The 20,226-nt window shown below is 41.4% G+C and overlaps 1 protein-coding gene across 3 annotated transcripts in view; it reads left to right on the forward strand.

Moving 5' to 3' along the window:
• The window catches only part of ksr1a (kinase suppressor of ras 1a), a 30,354-nt gene extending 16,146 nt beyond the window's left edge, over positions 1-14,208 (forward strand). Inside the window, exons 3-21 of one of the 3 annotated variants that reach the window (XM_073479427.1) lie at positions 1,421-1,568; positions 1,651-2,140; positions 4,700-4,881; positions 5,265-5,334; positions 5,817-5,900; positions 6,035-6,096; positions 6,187-6,296; positions 6,823-6,991; positions 7,296-7,337; positions 7,631-7,679; positions 7,770-7,830; positions 9,472-9,762; positions 9,845-10,041; positions 10,138-10,234; positions 10,363-10,496; positions 10,806-10,937; positions 11,713-11,848; positions 12,042-12,175; positions 14,000-14,208. In XM_073479427.1, the coding sequence (XP_073335528.1) occupies positions 1,421-1,568; positions 1,651-2,140; positions 4,700-4,881; positions 5,265-5,334; positions 5,817-5,900; positions 6,035-6,096; positions 6,187-6,296; positions 6,823-6,991; positions 7,296-7,337; positions 7,631-7,679; positions 7,770-7,830; positions 9,472-9,762; positions 9,845-10,041; positions 10,138-10,234; positions 10,363-10,496; positions 10,806-10,937; positions 11,713-11,848; positions 12,042-12,175; positions 14,000-14,006 (2,595 nt within the window). In that variant the 3' untranslated portion in view covers positions 14,007-14,208. Of the gene's footprint in view, positions 1-1,420; positions 1,569-1,650; positions 2,141-4,699; positions 4,882-5,264; positions 5,335-5,816; positions 5,901-6,034; positions 6,097-6,186; positions 6,297-6,822; positions 6,992-7,295; positions 7,338-7,630; positions 7,680-7,769; positions 7,831-9,471; positions 9,763-9,844; positions 10,042-10,137; positions 10,235-10,362; positions 10,497-10,805; positions 10,938-11,712; positions 11,849-12,041; positions 12,808-13,999 lie in introns of those variants that run through there. The other 2 variants (XM_073479429.1, XM_073479428.1) reach the window with 2 other exon arrangements.
• Positions 14,209-20,226: the final 6,018 nt, after the last annotated feature.

Genomic DNA, 20,226 nt, shown 5'->3' on the forward strand with positions numbered 1-20,226 from the left:
ACATAACATAACTGTAGAGATATATTACTGAAATATTATTAGTAACATGCTATACTGGAGTAATATAACATGATGTTACTCTGTTACCGCGTAAAGAAATATATTACTGTAACATGTTACAGTTACATATTTCTTTTAGCAGTAACAGAGTATTATAACCCCAACACTGCTTACAAATAACTACAGTTATCCAGTTCAAGTATAGATCGTTAACATGCTGCCTTGATGATTGCAGACAGGTTCACTGTTTTTAAAGGAGACCTTTTATGCATTTTCGGGTTTTTCCATCCTTTGGTGTATATAAAAGGTAAAAAAAAAAAAAAGTTTAACCTGAAAATATGTCTCCTTTAAAGGTTTTTAAGTGTAATTTTTCACCATTTTATTGTTGAATTGAGCAATGTTTTACTGTCTGCTAGTTTAAATGTCTCATCCAGTACTCTCTCAAATGCTGCATTTGGCCTGATTCACTTTCTATTGTCCAATTTGACAAGTTGTCACCTACAAGTAGTTGGATGCAGCTTGTCACATAGTGTTGGCCTTTAATTATGAGGGGAAATGTTTGGATTTTTCTTTTTCTTAATATGTATATATTTTCACACACACACACACACACACACACACACACACACACACACACACACACACACACACTTGCAATATATTTGGTCCTGGCAAGCCATGTATCTGTGCCTTCTCCAAATTGTTGCCGGCCAGCTCTAGCCAGTCTGCCTCCCACTCTGATAGTGCTCAACTGAGGAATGTGTATCCACTACTACGCATATTACATGTCTGTCTTCTTCCTCCAACTCGTAGATGTGTTGGTTTGGAAATCCTGAGTGAATTTTAATGAACATAACTAACTCTCAAACAGTGGAATATAAATATATTGAATGGAAACTAATAAAATTGCAGTTTAAGCTTGCTCTTCAGAAAGCTTGACTCAGACTCGACCCACACTTGCCTCGTACTAGGTGGCCTTGACCACCTCAGATTTTGTTTTTACTCCCATCTACTGATACAGGCATAAAATCATGTCTGCAGTATTGTATAATCTGCTCTTATCTCCCAGATAAGTGGAAGAACTGGTATGTGAAATGCCCCCAAACAAACAGGATTACACTGATTTCCAGGAACGGCGCAAGTTAGAGGTTGTGTGACCCATTTAGCAGGCGACCACGCTGCCCTTTTAATGCTGCAACGCCAGCCTCCTAGATCACTTTAGCCATGTTGTTAAGACCACTGCAGTGTCAGAGGACTTGCAAAAGAAGTTTTTTTGTTATTGATGTTACATAAACCTTCTCTTTGCTTTCACCTGAGCCTCTCACTGATGCATCATGTATATTGCTTGTGTTTTTTGCTCATTCGTGTACCGTTATTGAGTCCCCCACTCTCTCTTTTTCCTGGTAATGCTCCTCTGTAGGCAGTGGAAGCCAAGTTGTCCCTGGATGCCTTACTGCAGATGACAGGTGCTCAGGTGAGAGACACTATGCGAAGACTAGGGTCCAGCTCAGAAGAATGTGCCAGGCTCAGTGCTGCCCTCTCCTGTCTGAAGAGTGCAACTGAATCAGGTATGTTTTCCTCCATGAGCAAATGCATCACATCGTGTTCTCCTTTAGTTCTGTACAAGATGTTTTATTCTGTGCCATCCAGGAGGTGAGATGAGGGAAGATGGCGGTCCCTGGCTGTCTGAGCCCACAAGGAGGGACAGTGGCTCTCTACTGACTGCAGACCAGCTAACCTACTTCGGCACTCCACTCCGCCCTCACAGTCCCTCGCCTCTCGCCCGCCCATCCACCATCCAATCCACCCCATCCACCCCCTGCGCCACCTTCCCTCATCCCCGCTCGGGCTCGGTGTCGGCGGTGCCCACGCCCGAGGCGCTGGCATCATACGTCCACTGCGACAGCCCTCTCACAGATCCATTCCCGATGTCAGCAGCCCGCGCAGCTCGGCTCCACGGACGCACTTCCACCCCACCCATCACTCCGCCCTCAAAGAGGCGTCACCGACTGAAGCCCCCCTGCACCCCTCCTCCTCCGTCCCGCAAAGTGCTGCATCTGCTTCCCAACATCACCCTGACGCGCAGCAAAAGCCACGAGTCCCAGCTGGGTAACCGCATCGAGGACCCGCCCACCAACAAGTAGGTGCTCAGGAGGCTGTTACAGAACTCACCTTCTCATCTCATCTGTGTCTTTCTTTCTAAGTAGGGGAGATTAGAAATAATGGGAATCCTCAAATCACATTGTGATTTTAACAGACTTTCACCACCAGCTTTGTTAGGGCAGGTTTAGATGTGAGGGAAGTGCTGTGCGAGGTAAACCCATGGTGTATTTTAGTTAGCAAGCATTTGATTTGTTCCCTGTCCTTGAAATTGTTTAACTATACTATGCAGACTGATTTATCGATTACAGCTGGCTTGAATGTCTCTATTGGCGTTTACGCTACAATTCCTTTGCTCTAATGACTAATCCAGTGTATATACATTTAATCTAAGTATCCATTGATGCTAACACACATGTCCTGCTTACAGGAACAATTTTGAAAACTGTGTATACTTTCTCATTTAGCAGATCATTCCGTTGCTGCCACGTATCACTAATAGATGAGGGAGTTCGATCGATTCTCAGTGACATACAGAACGTTTGTGTAATGGTTAGCCATTCAAACTGATTAAGGATTTCACTGATAGACACAAATTGAATTGATGACAATTTTGACAAGGGATTATTAATTGTACATCAAACTGGCAAAACATGATCTAGTTTTTATGAGGGCTGCAACCAATTATTATTTTCTTTATCGATTAATCTGCAGATTATTTTTTACAAATAATTGGGAAATTGGAATGTTAGTGTTATTCACAATTGTTTTGATATTTCACAGACTTAACAATTTACCGGAGCCTGCAGTGACGTCTTCAAATTGCGTCTTTTGTCCAACAGTCCAGAACCTAAAGACTTTTCATTTACTGTCATTAGTGACAAAGAAAAGCAGCAAATCTTTACATTTAAGAGGCTAGAACCAGCAAATGTTTAACTTTTTTGCTTGAAAAGTGACAGAAAACAACAAATTTAGATGAATTAATCAAAGTAAACCAAAAACAGCAACTAATATTCTTTTGTTTAACTGACTAATCGTATAATTGTTGCAGTTCTAGTTCAGACTTTAGATTTTTTGTTTGTTTGTTTTTTGCTCCATACTATTATCAAGTCAATGAATGTGTTTGATCTTTCTTGACAGTTAGAAAGACAACTTCATAAGTTATTTTATCCAGAACTGTATACATGATTAATTGTATCCCCATGTATGCATTGTATATTCATGTATGCATGGCCAAACTGTCCCACGAGCACAGTAAAATTGGACAGGTAAAGGTGCAATATGTAAGAATTGCCCACCTCTCAAATTCATACTCCAAACAAATATGGTGCAGCATTTAACCGGATTAACTGCTAACTATAGCTGTCTTAGCTAGTAGCTCAGTTAGCAGCTAGTGGTATGGACTGCTAAATCAGAGTGGTATTACGAGACAGGATGGGCTGGGGCTAGTTGGTTAGCATGCTAACTTCAGCAGATATCTCAGCAACACAAAATGTCTTACATATCGCACCTTTTAACAAGTAAAATGTCTACACACAGTGGAGAAATGCAGGGAACAGGTTTTCCTGAAATGCCAACAAATATCAGTAATGGGTGCTGTATCTCAAAAAAAAAAAAAAAAGCATGATCATGGTGGTATTACAGTCAGTGGGTTGCTGTTGTAGCCTCATTTCTTTTATCACCTGCTGCTGAGAACAGTTGCCGGTGCAGTTTTCAGGACAGAAGCCAAGCTTTTTTCCTTCACGTGCGTTCTCTCTCCCTCTTTCACATCCTTTCACATCCTGTTGCTCCTTTGCTCTGACTGTGTGACTGTGTGTGTGTGTGTGTGTGTGTGTGTGTGTGTGTGTGTGTGTGTGTGTGTGTGTGTGTGTGTGTGTGTGTGTGTGTGTGTGTGTGTGTGTGTGTGTGTGGTGTGTGTGTGCGTGTGTGTGGAGCTAATCCCCGCACAGATTCCCAGAGATTATGACTCATGTCAAAACAGGAAGTATTTCCTAGGACTAATGCTCAGAGGTGGCAAGACACACAATCTCTCTCTCTCTCTCCCCCCATATTTCTTCCTCTCTCCCTCTATTGTGATTGGATGCACATACACAAACAAGCCACATGTTTATCCATAATATCCTGTCTGTTTATGGAAAGCTTTACTTTACTGAGGGGGGGGACTGGCAAAGGCAGAAGTAAATACGGATGACATAGATCCAGTGCATCTAACGCGCACACACCCAGACGATCCTGCTAGTTTGTCTTGGCTTTGTACACACTGTACAGTAAAACAGGTCAGAGCTCTGATAGCTGATTGAACAGAACTCAAGAGTCAACAAATGGATTCATTTTCTAACTAGGATTGCTCACGTGCGTATGTGCATGTGTGCGTACAAACCAGAGAACTGGCAATGCCTGCTGCCTCGGTCCTTGTGACATCAGTCTGGGTGTTAAGGATGTCACCCTGCCGCTCCCGTGCCAAACGCTATTTACGTACTCCAACGTGCGTCTCTCTCGCCCTGACATAACCTGCCCCGTACAGTATGGTGCTCAAGCTGACCTGCTGCGGTATCCAGTCTAGATTTTGCCTGACTCTGACTGCGTTCCTTCTCTGCAGGTGTGTTAAAAAGAATAAGTTGCTCCTGAATATGCAAGTCAACGGGAATGGATGTGAGGACTCACCTTCCCGTTACCCTGTCATGCCTGCGCGCACCCCTGGAGTCACCTCAGCTGCCACCACAGCATCTTACACCCTGCCTGGCACACCCACCCTGCTGGAAGAGCACAGCACCATCAAGAGTGAGTGATGGATACATTTTTATTTTGCTGATTTAGTGAATATGAATGTCAAACAACTTGTAAAACTGTGAAGCAGTTTTGTGGAAATTGTTGTGAAAAATGACTTCTCCTCATCTTTATTTCATATGCATTCATGTGCAAGCATGTGTGTTTGTGTTTGGGCTCGACTGTGACCTTATCATCGCCACAATCCTTTCAGTGTAAGGGGATCACATCCCAAATGTGGTTTGACCGTGTTCAATGACAACATCTAAATTGTTAAATCCTCAGTTCTGTAATCAGTTGTGATTAACCACCTAATGAGATATCAGTCTTTTCTCGACATATCCCAATGATCTTTTTCCCCTTGCTTACCTTCTTCTGTCTCTCTGTCCCCTGGCCAGATAACGTAGCAGTGCATCGCAGCTCCCCACAAGCAGTGAGGAGGGACATAGGCCTAGCAGTCACACACAGGTAGATGTGTTTTCTTTCACACACAATATGTTCTGTCCTGTTTATAATAAGGCAAACAAGCTAGATTTTTCGGTAATGAAATATAAAAAGTATCTGTAATAATAATGATAATAACTTAAAGGTGCAATATGTAAGAATTTTGGTTGGAAACATTCAAGACTGAAATAAAAATTATCAACAGATTGTAAAGGAGTTCTTGACATTATGACTTCTGTATTGTCTTTGAGAGCATGTTTAGCTTGCTAGCTAGCTAGCCCTGTCCCAGCCCGGTCCAACACTTCCCTGGTGCTCCAAGATCCCAGTCTAGTCGGCTAACTGAGCTAACTAGCTAATAGCAGCCACAGTTAGCAGTTACTCTGGTGATATGCAGTCCACTATTTGTTTTGAGTATAAATTCAATAGCTGGCCAATTCTTGCATATAGCACCTTTTTAAGAGTAATGTAGAACAGTAGGTCTGACAGCATTTCTTGGGTTCATGAAGGTTTTCCACCAAGTCCTGGCTGTCCCAGACGTGTCAGGTGTGCCAGAAGAACATGATGTTCGGGGTGAAGTGCAAACACTGTCGGTGAGTTGAGCACTTTTTAAGGGTGTGTCACTCAACTTCAAATATTTTTTCATTGACTGAAACAGGAGAAAGCCTTAACAGTAATCAGTCTTTGGCTGTGGGAGTCTCTGATATGCTGCCTTCTTTCTGTGCAGGTTAAAGTGCCACAACAAATGCACAAAGGAAGCCCCATCCTGCAGAATCTCCTTTCTACCAAGTAAGCTTTGTTTTAATCCTCAGGCTGCAGTTGATGGACACACGCTGTACGTTGCATATTCATTGTGACATTTCCTATTTTCTGTCCTAGTCGCCAAAATTCGGAGGACTGAGTCTGTTCCGTCCGATATAAACAACCCTGTGGACCGGCCGGCAGAAGCACCACAGTTTGGCACACTACCAAAGGCCATTACAAAAAAGGTAAAAAAAAAAAAAAAAAGGCTGAGGTGCATTACAACGCTTAGTATCACCTCGTTGTCGCACTTTTAAACAGTTGTGAGTAATAACATCTTGATATAAACTATGTAAATCCATAAAGCCAAAGTGTAGAGTTCAGTCTAAGTGTTCGTAAGTTAAGACGACATTTGTCATAATCCTCCATTGGTTCCTGTTGCACAGATGACCTCTTGCTGATCCACTTCTTTTTTGGAACAGACAAATAATTCTGCAACTGATTTATCCATCAGATTTCAGTCTTTTTACCCTCTGGTGTTTCGAAACAGTCAAAAATTATTGATGTTCTCCCCATTTCATGCCATCAAACGATCCTTCTTTCTGCCAAAACACAATCCAGCAGATTTCCCATGTTGTCACATTGGCTGCTACAATGTCACATGAAACTAAAACAAGGTGTAGAAGCAGTGGAAGTCATCTGGAATATAACGCAATATGACTGTTATCGATAAACTCTGATCTGTGTTGTTTGCATCCATCCCCACCCCACCAGGATCACCCTCCAGTGCTAAACCAGCTGGACTCCAGCAGCAATCCGTCCTCCACCACCTCGTCCACACCTTCCTCCCCCGCACCCTTCCAGCAGAGCAACCCCCCCAGCGCCACTCCGCCACCCAACCCCTCGCCCAAAGGCCATCGGGACAGCCGCTTCAACTTCCCAGGTAAGAGGAAAGATCAGGTGGAAATACACAAGAAACCAGACACTGTACAGACACACATACAGTACACACGTTTAATTTCTCCTTATTATACAGATTTTGTTCCCCAGATCACTTCTCAGTAGCACGCTACACAAACACTCTTCTCTTCCCTCCTCGCTCCATATACGACCCTAACACTGAACAAGAACTGTGCTTTTTACAACATCTGTTAATCCAAAGCTTCTCTAACCTGAAGTCTCTCTCCCTGCCATCCTTGTGGTCTTTCCCTCTCTCTCTTTTTTTTTTTTTTTTTTTATCGCAAAAGCTGCCTGTTACTTTCAGCATAGACAGCAGTTTATCTTCCCCGGTGAGTTGACGGTTCCAAAGCGTCATGCTGCATTGTTATTCTCCCACTTTCTAAACCTTCGATTCACTGCCGCTCTCTCTGTCATCTGCATGTTTGCTTTTAGGGTTGGGGCAGTTACTGTAATTCTCTCTCACTGTGTGCCAGCACAAGGATTGCATGTTGACAGTGAACGGGCTTTTGACACCATCTGGTGGTGGTAGTGTGAAATTGCATGAGGAGTCATGTGTCTGTGTGTGTTGGGGCTATGAGGGTTCTATAAAATTTGATTTTTGTTCCCGTGATTTTCCCTACAGATGTTTCCAGTCCTGCTCATTTGCACCCGGATGTCCTCCAAGACACTGTGTAAGACATTCATATCAAACAAATATTTCGTATTAATTACATAGTTTTTCTTGGTGTTTACCCCTCTGATATCAATTCTCTGTGTCACAGCACTGAGATAGAGCCGACGGACGACATACATGCTGAGCTGGTAGAGGATGAAGATGAAGAGGTAATGTTTTCAATATACGCGATTCATTTATTATATTTTTACAAACAAGCTTGTATAATAAAATGTAGTTTGTAGTCACTTTACTAGTGGTACGACCGCAGAGACTTCTATAGTGCAACATGTTATGTATGCAGTCTACAGACACTACAAGTGAATAGGATAAAACATTTTTCACCCTGAACTTTTCCCGGCTGATTACTTATATTAAGACATTCTTTTGTATTACAAGTTTTTCGGAAAGTATATGTGTTATATATGCAAATGATGCTTATCTAGTTAAATGCAATTATTGTTTCATTCATTTGGCGTGACGATATTAAACAGGACAGAGACGCCATTTGTATCACAGTAGTATCAGTATTATCCAGATCACTCAAACAAGCGGATGAGAAACGTCGAATTTCAACCGCCACAATTACCAAGAGTTATATCACAGTATCACAATATTACACAATTCCCTCAAGTTATATTCTTAAAACAACTCAGTGTGATAAAAAAGAAAAAAAACAACAACAAAAATTGGGGGGAGGGAATTTTGGATATCTTTTTTATCACTCCACCATTACAAAAAAAAACTTCACCAGGATTTTAGAAAAAACAAATGTTAACCCCTCTGTTAGAAGTGGAGATTTCTGGCTGAGAGTTAAGAGAAACTCACTTTGAGAAAGCGCCCTTTATAGTTAACGTTTTAAGATAATGAATGTTTCTTTAACTAACAGATATCACCGTGAAACTTCCCCAGTGGGTTAGGATTGTCTAAAACAAGACATGTTACTGAAACCCAAAATCTCAAAATTGATCAGTGCATGGAAAATTGTGTTTTTACCTCTGTTGTCTCCCCTTAAATTCAATTTTGTACTGTCAGTATAATGAGGTTGTTTAGAGTCCTATTTCTAAAATGTATCCCGCATCACATTCTGTTCAATTTGTGGAGACTGATATTTTCATCCATCACAGGAAACACAGGGATGTCAAAAGCAATAAAATGAGTCGATGCATCCATCCCAGCCCCACCAGGATCTGAGTAATAATGAGCGTAAACAACCTCTGGAAGCACTAGACTTATGACACAGGATGCAGATAGCCTGTTAACCTGAGACAAAGATGAAAATGGTGGCAGAGAAACATCATGATAGTTACGGCACCAAAATGAGTTTTGAAAATCAGCTGTCAAAGCAGGGAGACGTGGGTCAAACTCATTTCTCTGGAAACTGTGTTGGACTTTGAGGATTAAAAGGGCAGGAGATCTGTTCGATTAATTCAGTTACATCAGGTCGTTTTTTAAAAGGAAAAATGTAACATGATGAAATCAGTTTTTGTCGTGGTCACAATATCAGGTTTCTTGTTAATAATTTCAGCAAGACGTTCGCTCCTCTGACAGTTATTTTTTTTATTGGAGCCCGGTTGACTTGTTTTGCCAGTGATGTTATTAATTTATCCCGGAGAGTCTTGCTGACATGAAAATATCACTACAATTTACAACTGAGACAGCAACACAAAGCTGGAGACACAGAAAAAAATACCAATGCTGTACCAATAAAGTCAATGCTGGCTCGCATTTACAGATTCTGTTGAAGAGCATTGGGTAGACTTGTTTCCTTCGTTTATGCACAGTGGATTAACGAACCCACGCTCTTGCAGGAAGGCGAGGAGGAAATTGAGGTTGAAGATGAAGACCCCGAAGTGGAGGAAGAGAACGAAGACGACGACGAGGAGAATGAGGATGACGGGGAAGACGACGATGATGACGGGGAGGACATGAGGATGAATGTGGGCTCGGACGGGGAGGTTGACGAGCTGGATGACCTGCCCAGCTCTCGGGGAAACCAGTGGAAGGGCCCCATTTCCCGCAAGCCGAGCCAGACCAGCGTCTACCTGCAGGAGTGGGACATCCCGTTTGAGCAGCTGGACCTCGGAGAACTCATAGGAAAGGTGAGGAATCGGACCTAGACGTTTAATAGTACATGTATTATATCCCGAACTGGCCCTTTTACTGAAGCTCATGTTTGTTCAGGGCCGCTGGGGCAAAGTGCACAAGGGCCGGTGGCACGGCGAGGTAGCTATCCGACTTCTCGAGATTGACGGGAACAATCAGGACCATCTGAAGCTCTTCAAAAAGGAAGTGATGAACTACAGACAGACCAGGCATGAGAATGTGGTCCTCTTCATGGGGGCCTGCATGGCTCCACCCCACCTAGCCATCATCACCAGGTGAGAGCAGAAATATCGAACACACCTCGAAAATGGTTTTAACCCAAAATCCATGTTTTTATCTTCAATTGAATCTTTTCTTCTCTCTCCCCACAGTTTCTGTAAAGGGAGGACACTGTATTCAGTTGTTAGAGACACTAAAAACACTTTGGATATTAATAAGACGAGACAAATTGCTCAGGAGATTGTAAAGGTAATTTTGTTCTTCTTTTTTAAGCTACCAGAGAAAAATGTGAACAGGAGCAGCTTAAATGTTAACATCTCTGTCTGATATAACACAACAACACTTCATGGACTGTCTCTGTTTGTTTTCCGACACAGGGAATGGGCTATCTGCACGCTAAAGGCATTGTTCACAAAGACTTGAAGTCGAAGAACGTTTTTCACGACACCAATAAAGTCATTATCACAGACTTCGGGCTGTTTGGGATCTCTGGAGTTGTTCAGGAAGGGAGGTAAGAAACGCCACTCAAGAGGCCTTAAAAACACAACCTCAGCTGAAGTGCTGTTCACACTGCACTGTTATTACCTGGAGAGGTCCAGTGATTTGTAATAATTGCTGAGGTCCACAGTGGCTCCAGTCCTGCAGGCATCTCCTCCATCGGCCAGTATTCAGTGCAAAGACTGAAGTCTCCTGATTATAAAATCTGAAGTACATTTAAAACAGACAGCTTTGTAATTTTGTGTTATTCAAGATTCTTTACACTGTCCACTCTATTTCATTTGTTACTGAAACATGTGTACCCCTTTTTTATTTTTCCCAGGCGCGAGAACAAACTAAAACTTCCACACGGCTGGATTTGTTATCTCGCACCAGAGATTGTGCGCAGGATGAGCCCAGGTAACAATGAGGACCGCCTCCCCTTTTCCACCTCAGCAGATGTGTACGCCTTTGGGTAAGTCCTGCACACTCACGCATCTTAGATAACTTAGTATAAAGTTCCCGTTTTGTGGAAAGTGAGATTTCTTCAAATGAGCCGGACTTCGCAATATGCGTTCAATTCCGACAATTGAAATAAAATGCAGAATCGTATGTTTCAGATATCCTTTATTGATGAGAAGAGGGTTCACTCATAGAGGAAAAACTGAACTGAACTAAACTGATAACACTGCTTGATTAATTTATTTGGGAAGATGGTTTACTGTGAAACACTAAACTTTGTAACAAACTGAATTTCTATCTTTTGCCGTTAATTGTTGAATCACTGAGGGTTGGTGTTTTTTTTGTTAAACTGGAATCTTTTTTTTTGATGAATTATTATTATGAATATTATTTGAGCTTGTCTAACCCTAACCTGCAAAAAGCATCCAGGACAAACTTCATCTTTTGTTGTAAAAATATCCCCTTTTAAAGAAGAATGTGAAAATGTAAATGACAGCTGTCAGGGCATAAAAGTCTACGTCTAACAATAGCAAAGCTGTCAGTGCAGAATTTTTTTGTAATCGAATCAAACCCCTAATCACAACTATACAGTCGCCACCCTCAGAAATACTGGTTGACAATCAGGCTCACTCAGTCAGCATGGTCGTGTTTGCAAAGACACTGGCAGAGCTGATTCAGAAGCTCCAAAGACCTACTGTTCTGTTACAATGAGTGAAAAGAGCTTACTTTACTAAGTGAGTTAACCATTTGACATAATAATCCTACGTTTGCTTCCCTCCCTTTTTCAGCACCATTTGGTATGAGCTTCAAGCTAGGGACTGGCCAATCACCAACCAGCCTGTGGAAGCTACCATCTGGCAGGTGGGGAGCGGAGAGGGCATAAAGAAGGTCTTAGCGGAGATCAGCCTCGGCAAGGAGGTCACTGTGAGTTGAGACAAAAGCACAAGTGTGTCATTCATTCAGATAAAGTGCATGTTCATTCTGCTTGTACAAGAGTGGCAACTGATCAGCCATGCTCTAGTGGTGCAGAGATATCATGATGTTAGTCCATAGTGCAGTGAGTGTGTGGCTCAGTGCTCCGCTGCGTACATTGACTCAAGGTGGTTTGTGGTCTCAGGAGATCCTCTCTGCCTGCTGGGCGTACGACCTGAGAGAGAGGCCGACCTTCACCCAGCTGGCCGACATGCTGGAGAAGCTGCCCAAACTGAACCGCAGGCTGTCTCACCCCGGACACTTCTGGAAGTCTGCAGAGTAGGTATCCAGACAGGAAGGACCATGTGAAGACACTGGATATGTGAAAACACAAAGAAAAGCTCCCTTAGTTCTTACTGTGTGTTTTCTGGTTCCCTGTGGTACAATGGCTTGTAGTTTTCAGAGGGTTACAGAGTCTTATTTATAAGTAAGATTGATAAATGGATATTTGTTTGCTATATTTTTGAAAATAAGATAAGTTAGATAGGTTTGAATTAATTCATTTTTTTTTTCTTTTTATCATCACACATGACCCAAATACATTCTGTCACTGCACCAAGGCACAGCTCCTCTAATGAAATGTGAACTTTGTTGTTTAGATGTATGAATGTGAATTGTAAAGTTTAATTTATTAACTGTCCAAAAACAATCCTGACAGTTGTTGGACAGAAATGGTGCATTTTTGCATACTTGGCGCTGTCATCGTAGAATTTGAGGACATTGTGAGTAACATCACAGCCTGTCGCACAGTTTGATTGGATTAAACAAGGCAGGCAGGACAAGTTAAACAGACTAATAAGACAGATGCACACTCATGTAAAGTTTGAAGTGGATTTGTATTCATTTCTGTCAAACAACAGTGATTTTGCCTTTAACTGTGTGATAATATTAAAATCATTCCTTTGTTCTCACCATCATCGAGGTGTAAATACGAGACATTTTACAACATTCCACTTTAAATTTAGAGTAACTAAGTGTGAAACAACCAAGTAAAATTTTAAAGGAGACCTATTATGCTTTTCTGTTTTTTTCCTTTCCTTCAGTGTCTTGTATAGGTTCTTGTGCTTTTAAAACGTCTTAATAGTTAAAAAGCCTACAGGAGCTCCTGTCTCCCACAGAAAACACTGCTCCTGAAACGCCTCATCAGCAGTCCCACTTTTATTTCTGTGACTTCTTGACATCATTGTGTCACTATGTCAGACATTTGCATAATATATGCCTATATTCACGGTAGAAGTGAAGGGAACTGGAAGCCGAAAACACAACAGACCCGACCAGAGACACGGTAAGCGGTTCCGGCTCAGACATGTGTGAGCTGACCAATCAGAGCGGACTGGGTATTTGGGAGTGGGGCCTTTTTAAAGAGACAGGAGCTAAAACAGTGTGTTTCAGACAGAGGGGGGAGACACTACAGGCACTAGAAAACTGACAAACTAAATTATTAACCTGGAATTAGCATAATATGTCTCCTTTAAGTTGAATACATACAAAAAACCTAGAGTCTTTAAAATTTCTGGACCTAAAAAGTCATGACATGAATATAAGTCCAAAAAAAGCACTTAAACTTGTATCTTCTCTTGTTTATATCTCACGTGTCATCTCATTGGTCTGTGGTAATCCTTCATCTTCTTTTTACCCAGATCAGCGTTTCCACTTCCTTCTGCCCCACAGCATCGCCACATTTAATTTCATGACTTCATCGCAACTTTGCTCTCACGCCATGTTTCCCACTTGTTTCAACTCCTTATTCAATGATTTGCTTTTTCACAAAGTTCTGTCGCATTTGCTCCAAGACGCACGCAAGTCATGATCAGTCTTACATAGTTAAATTCCAGTTTTGTTTAGCTGGATGGTGAGAGAGATGGAAGCATGTTTTCTTCAAGAGAGAACATTTTACACGAGGTCTGCTTGGTCATAAAATGATAAAACGGATCTTAAAATAATTTCTCGATAGAACTCGCACATTTGCAAGCGAATGTCCTTTTAACTGATCTAAGTGTGTGTGATATCCTGCTGCTTTCTTCACTGTTACTCTCACTAACCATCTAACGTTTGTGTTTTCCTTTGCTCTCTCTTTTCTTTTTCTCTTTTTTTCTAATCTAGGTTGTAGCAGTCGCTCTGAAACATAAGCAATGCAAAACAAAGCCTGGGTCTGCCTTGCATGCTCCTGTATCCTTAACTCTTACAGGATTGATCAAAGCATTGCCTCTGCCTGAAACAGACACTGCTTCCACTAATCCACAGTCTGATCTTCCATGTCTAACCGTTTTCTTGTCGGGGGAAGAGAGGACCGGTGGAGCGAGGCGAGGCGCGGCGGGGGAAGACGGGCGCACCTGTCGTCCTCCACGCTCTCCCCTCCTCTCGTCTTATATCTCTTTGCCTTCCTTTCGGTTCTGTTCTGTAACGTCGTTCGGGACTCCGAGGCTTGCGAAATAACTGGCTTGTGCTGAGACTGACTGGTGTGCTGTGGTCTGTGCCTGCTGACGGCTGTGCCCTGTCCTCAGCCCCCCCGCTCACCTTCTCTGTGCTGCTGTAACGTGGTCGCTCTCGCCCGGGCTCCTACCACTCTTTCTCTCTCTAAAAACACACACACACACACACACACACACACACACACACACACACACACACACAAAGAAACACACTGCTGGACATAAAAATGGACCCTACTACCAAATGGACCACTTCATTTATCTATGTTTTCCCTGAGGGGTTGACACACGTTTGACAGGCTGCTTGAGTGATGTTCTCAAACCACCTGCCTCTCCTCTCTGCTCCTCTTTCCCTCTCTCTCAGTTTTTAATGTTTGTGTGATGGCTTGTGCTGAGATGGTCACCAGCCCATGTCTCGACACAATATGCACTTTGTCAACAGGGGGGAAAAAAATAATCATGAACTCTTCTTTTTTAATTATTTTTTTGTTGATGTTGTTTAGTTTGGTTTTGAATAGTCATATTTGCAGTGTTTTCTTTTTTCTTCAGGAGGGTCTCAGAGGCTTGGACAGTGTGAAATGCTCACTTGTATGTTGTCTTTGTTGGAGTATAACCGCGGTAAATTCACTGTTCATTGGATGCGTTTGAAAACAGGGCACTGATGAAGACTTCTGTATGCTAAATGGCGGTAGAAATGAAAAGAAGCAGGCAAAATATTCCCTTCATCATTCACAATCCACGTGGGAATAGAATGATGCTGGCTGTTTATGATTCAAGATTTTTTTAATAGCAGTGTCCATCCATTGAAGTGTAAAGTGCACCTTATAAGAATATGAGTTATTTAGAAAGATCCTCCTCTCGAGAAGCGATTTCATTCTCTGCGCAAAAAAAAAAAAAAAGAAATCAGGAACCTGGCGCAAAAGTGTCCTATATCTTCCTAAAACATTACCTCTTGTGCGCGCTTGTGTATACTGTTTGTGATTGCTGGCTTCAGTTGGCGTGCTTGTATTTATGTGTCGTGTGTGTGCGTGTGTGTGTGTGTGTGTGTGTGGGTGCACGTGCAACTGAGTGAGCGTCCTGTGTTGGAACGCGTAGGGTCTGTTCTCGTGAAAGACTGCAGTAAATGTCGTGTTTCAAAATCCAATGGTATGTAATGTACATACATTATTTAATGTATAGCAAAATGAACCCGATTCTTCTAATATTTGTACAAACATTTTATATGTAAAATACATCACGACATTTTTGAATAGGTACTGCTATGGCTATTACAGATGTATATATATTTATATTTTTTTCATGTATAAAAGACTGTAAAAAAGCTGTACAATTTTTTAGAATGGGCCAATACATGTTTTTTTATGTTATTGTAAAAATTCATATTTTTGTATTGCATGTGACTACCATTCTGTACACGCAGTTTCTGTTTTCATCCATGGAAGACAATAAAATGAGGCTTGTCATGTAACAATAATGTGGGCACTCTTATTTCCCTGTGGCGCTGCAGTGGCCTTCCTGACAATAGAAGACTATGAATGATTTAGTTTTCCCGTCTCATTTTTCAATACAGGCTAAACAGTACCTTACGGTTCCAGATGTTGGATTTTGAATATGTGCACTGGCTGCATACAGTATATAAAAACAAATGGCGCCGATAAAAGCATGACCTTGCACTAAGGTTTCGACAAAAGAGAAAATGCAGACAGGCATAAGAAATGTTAAAATGTCTTAAGATATGCAACTTTATTCAACTTAGGATTTTAATAAGCCACTTTGGTTCTGACACTTTCATGGTGAGTACTGTAGGTGGTAATTACCAAGCAACATATTTGAAATTTCTTTGAAATTGCCCCCCTATGACAACAATAATTACCTCAAAATTGATTTAAAAATTACCCCAATGTTATTCAATAATATTCTGCTGTTTTCTAACAAGCTGCCAATGAGTAGCTGGTAGTATCTTTAGTACATTTCCAGGAAACTTCCACCTGGTTTATGTTTAACTTCTGCTGATCATATCATTTTTAATTTCCAGCTAGTTTCTGTCTGACTTCCTCTTAGCAGGCCACTAAGGCCCTGTCCACACGTACACGGGTCTTTCTTAAAATGGCCTTTCGTGCATGTAAACACCGTTCAGGGCATCCAAAACTGATCTTTTGGAAAACTCCAGCCAGGGTGAAGATATTCAGAAACTCACTTTTCACCGACCTGCAGAATGTGTTATGATATCGGAGTTGAGTTTGCTACCGATCAGAGAGTAAAATCTGCTTCCTGTTTACAACAACATGCGTATTGCCCAATGTACATGAATGGCAACGGGATATGCGTTTTTTCAGGTTTGTATAGATGGAGATTATTTCTGAAACGGTCAGGCTTGGAGATATTTTTTTTCTAAAACATTGTTTCCAAAAATACCTGCATACATGTGGACTAGGCCAAAATGAGAGAGCCTGATTGTCAATTGTCAGAATTGGTGAAAATGTAAATGGTTAGATAAAAAAAAATGTGCCTCAATTTACTGACATGCAGATGTTGGAAAGAAACTAGTTGAAATTTAAACTGCAACAACTTACTTCAATATAGCAGCCTAAAGTGTTTCTTTATGAACTGCTTATTGGAAAACAGCAGAATATTACTTTTAAAGTAACGTTGGGGTAATTTTCAATAGAGTTTGAGGTAATTATTTTATTAATTGGGATGTCATTTCTATTTATTTAAAGTATATTACTTGATAAAAACCAACTACTGAGCATGAAATTTGCTGACCTGTAAAACATTACCAAACATTCATTGGTCAAATTTGTTAGAATGCGATAGATGAGAGGCATCTAGACTCTACATTTTAATAATAATCATAATACATTTTATTTAGATAGCACTTTTCATGATACTCAAAGACACTTACAAAATTACATTAAAGGAAACAAACGCATTAAAAACATAGAAAAACAACATCAGAAAGATTAAAAGCAGTACTTATTTTGAGCAAGCAAGTCAGTGGGATCATTAGTGTAGTGGGTAGATGAGTGAAAATAGGTTTGTTGTTGTCTTGGGAAAATTAAAAAGCACCACTCTGGAATGTGTAGGAAGTAAAGCTCTTCTCACTCATCTGAGGGTGATACACATAACAGGCTTATGAGAGCACCCTGGGTGGGTTTCACGTCCCTAATGGTCCCACTAAAAATGGTTAGCCCTGCAAACAGAAACATAAATAAAGAAACTACTCTTTTCAAGGTCAATAATGAACCCTCGAGCTCATTTGAGAAGAAGGTTATGTCCTTGTAGCAGCTGCATGATGGTTGATATCCCAGTTCGCCTCTAGGTGGCATAAAGACCCAACAGAAAGTGATCATAGTCATCTCTAGTCTTTGTGTTGTGAACCATGGTGTATTATGGTATAATTCTGCACATGTGACATGAAGTTTGGTTAGATTTTTTTCCCCTTTTTCTGTGGCATGGTATTCTGTTCTCATTACTATTATTATTATTACTATTAATATAGTGTATTGTGCAAAGATAATCAGGTGTGAAAGAGTCATTTTCCCATAACCAAGAACAACTGAATCAGCTTGAATCTGAAAATCAGAAAATTAACTCCTATCTCCAAAATCTGGGAGCCACTTGGAGCTGTGTGTTCTTGGAGCAGATCAGTATGGACTGTTGCCTTATCAATGCTTTGAGGAAAAAAATGACTTGTGGGTCTTTTCTTACACTTCTGCTTATGCAGCTTTTCATGAAGACTTTATCAAAAGCTTACAAAATTAGGCCTTGGGAGCTGTCAGTGAGATGATAACTACAGCCTGCGTCCAGTCCTTGAAACCTGTTATCAGTAAGGATGCATCTGAAGTGTGGCTTTAAATAATAAAAATGATGGATAGATTTCTGTACACTGGTATCAATCCAGTGGAAAAGAAAGGACCTGTATCTTGTATCCCCGCTGGTGGTGCACTGCAACCAAAAGCTCTTTGACTCCAACTGGTACTGGACCACGTGACCAGCATTTGGTGAGAGGAAACTGTTTCACTCACTGGGAGGTCAGACACAGAACAGCCTTTCTTCACCGTATGGTAATCAAAGCAAATGACAATCAGCCATTTGTTTTTATGTTTCTTTGCCAAATTCTGTGCCTGATGATTTGAAACATCTTTGCACAACGTGCAAAACCGGTGCAAATGCTTATGATCACATCACATCACATAATTAAAACTGAAAGATGATAATTGTCGCAAACTTCTTTTCAAACTGCAACACACTTAAAGGGTCTCTGTGAATGTGTTGTCAGAGGAGACTGGGTATTCTTGAGGGGGACAGAGCGGGAAATATAGAGCTACAGCACTGGACAGTATGAGAGAACTGATGTGTTTTTTGAGCATTAAAACATGTAAACCTATTTTAGTAGTAACCCAAAATAAAATTATGAACCTGAAAATAGAATAATATATCTCCTTTAATACATGTAAATTGCTGCAGATCGCTGCATACTGTAAAGCTAGAGTTTCCTGTAACAACTAGATAATTGGGAGGATAATTTATCACAACTCTGGATTTAAATCACTACTTTGAATTTTCCACAAAACAGTAACATAGTGGGCGAGTGACAGAATTTTGGACTGCACTATGCCTCGCATCATAAATCGTCAGAGATGATGGCCGTACTGGAGACAAGGGTGTTCACACTGGAGGAGTCTTCTGAACTCCCCGACACTCGGCCAGTGTCTCCTGCCAGCGAGTTAGTTCATCAGAATTCGACTCGACATGATTTAATTGGATGGCTGTCTCTAAATGACGCCATAACTTTCCCAAGACTCACTGAAATGAGACCAGTAAAGTCACTGTGCTGTGAATGGGACTTGTAGCTGTAGGGATTATCTGGGTGCCAAATCTAACGATAAGTACAAGACTGTACTCTTACAAAGGGCAAACTTTATGGATTCAGTTCAGTTCAGCAGACTCTGAGGATTCAGTACATGGCTTAGCAAAACCTGCAGTCCGAAAGGGATCAATTAACATTGATAATTTCAATCTTTTCTGGGGGGCGCGGGCATCTTGTCAGGGGCAGATGGCCTCCACCCAAGCAGATCTGGAATTGATGTACTAATGGGCCATTTTCTGCAGCAGCCTCTGCACCACAAAGACAAAACATTGCAGCCTCAATGTCAGCATGTTGTCAACCAGCTTGTGGATCAGTCTTCTAATTCCCTCTCACCCTCATGGGATTTACTGATAAAATGGAGGGTTGGTTAACACTGACATTAAATTCGCCCCGCCACCACCACCACAGTCACATCTACGTCATCTGCCTCCACCCCAACCCAGCACATTCTGTAACACCAACCTTGCTGATAACAAAAACGACTAAAAGAGAGAATGGCTCTCTCCTGCCCAGGCGGACAAGACTGATAAGACCGGCAAGGTCACCTAAAAATTTGCCTCATCAGTCTCGCCCCCACCTGCCTTCATAGAGATATCTCTAACAAACTGAGGTCAGAGATTAAGGAACTCAATGTGATTGTTAATAGATGCCACTAAATTGCACAACCGCATCTCAAATGACCGCCACTGAAATCAACACTAAGAGAATCTGCCTGGTATCAGCACAGACAGAAGAGAGGACAGGTTATTTGTCCCCCTCATCTTCCTCCTAAAAGACCTTATCCACATGGCGGCCATTTTCCTCCAACGTCACACTCAGGGTGGGAAGGCTAAAATGATGTAATGCTGCTGTGTTCCAGGTTGCTATTCATATAAACATAGGTTATTTACCTATTTACCTTATTTACAGCTTCCCAACTGATCAGCAACTGAAAAGATTGTGAAATCATCTTGTGTGTTTCACTTCCAGAGTCCAAGATGTGTGTTGATATACCTGAATTAATTTACGCCTTTCCTACTTGTATC

The sequence above is a fragment of the Pagrus major genome, chromosome 13 (genome assembly GCF_040436345.1).
Source record: "Pagrus major chromosome 13, Pma_NU_1.0".
NCBI classification, from domain to species: Eukaryota; Metazoa; Chordata; class Actinopteri; order Spariformes; family Sparidae; genus Pagrus; species Pagrus major.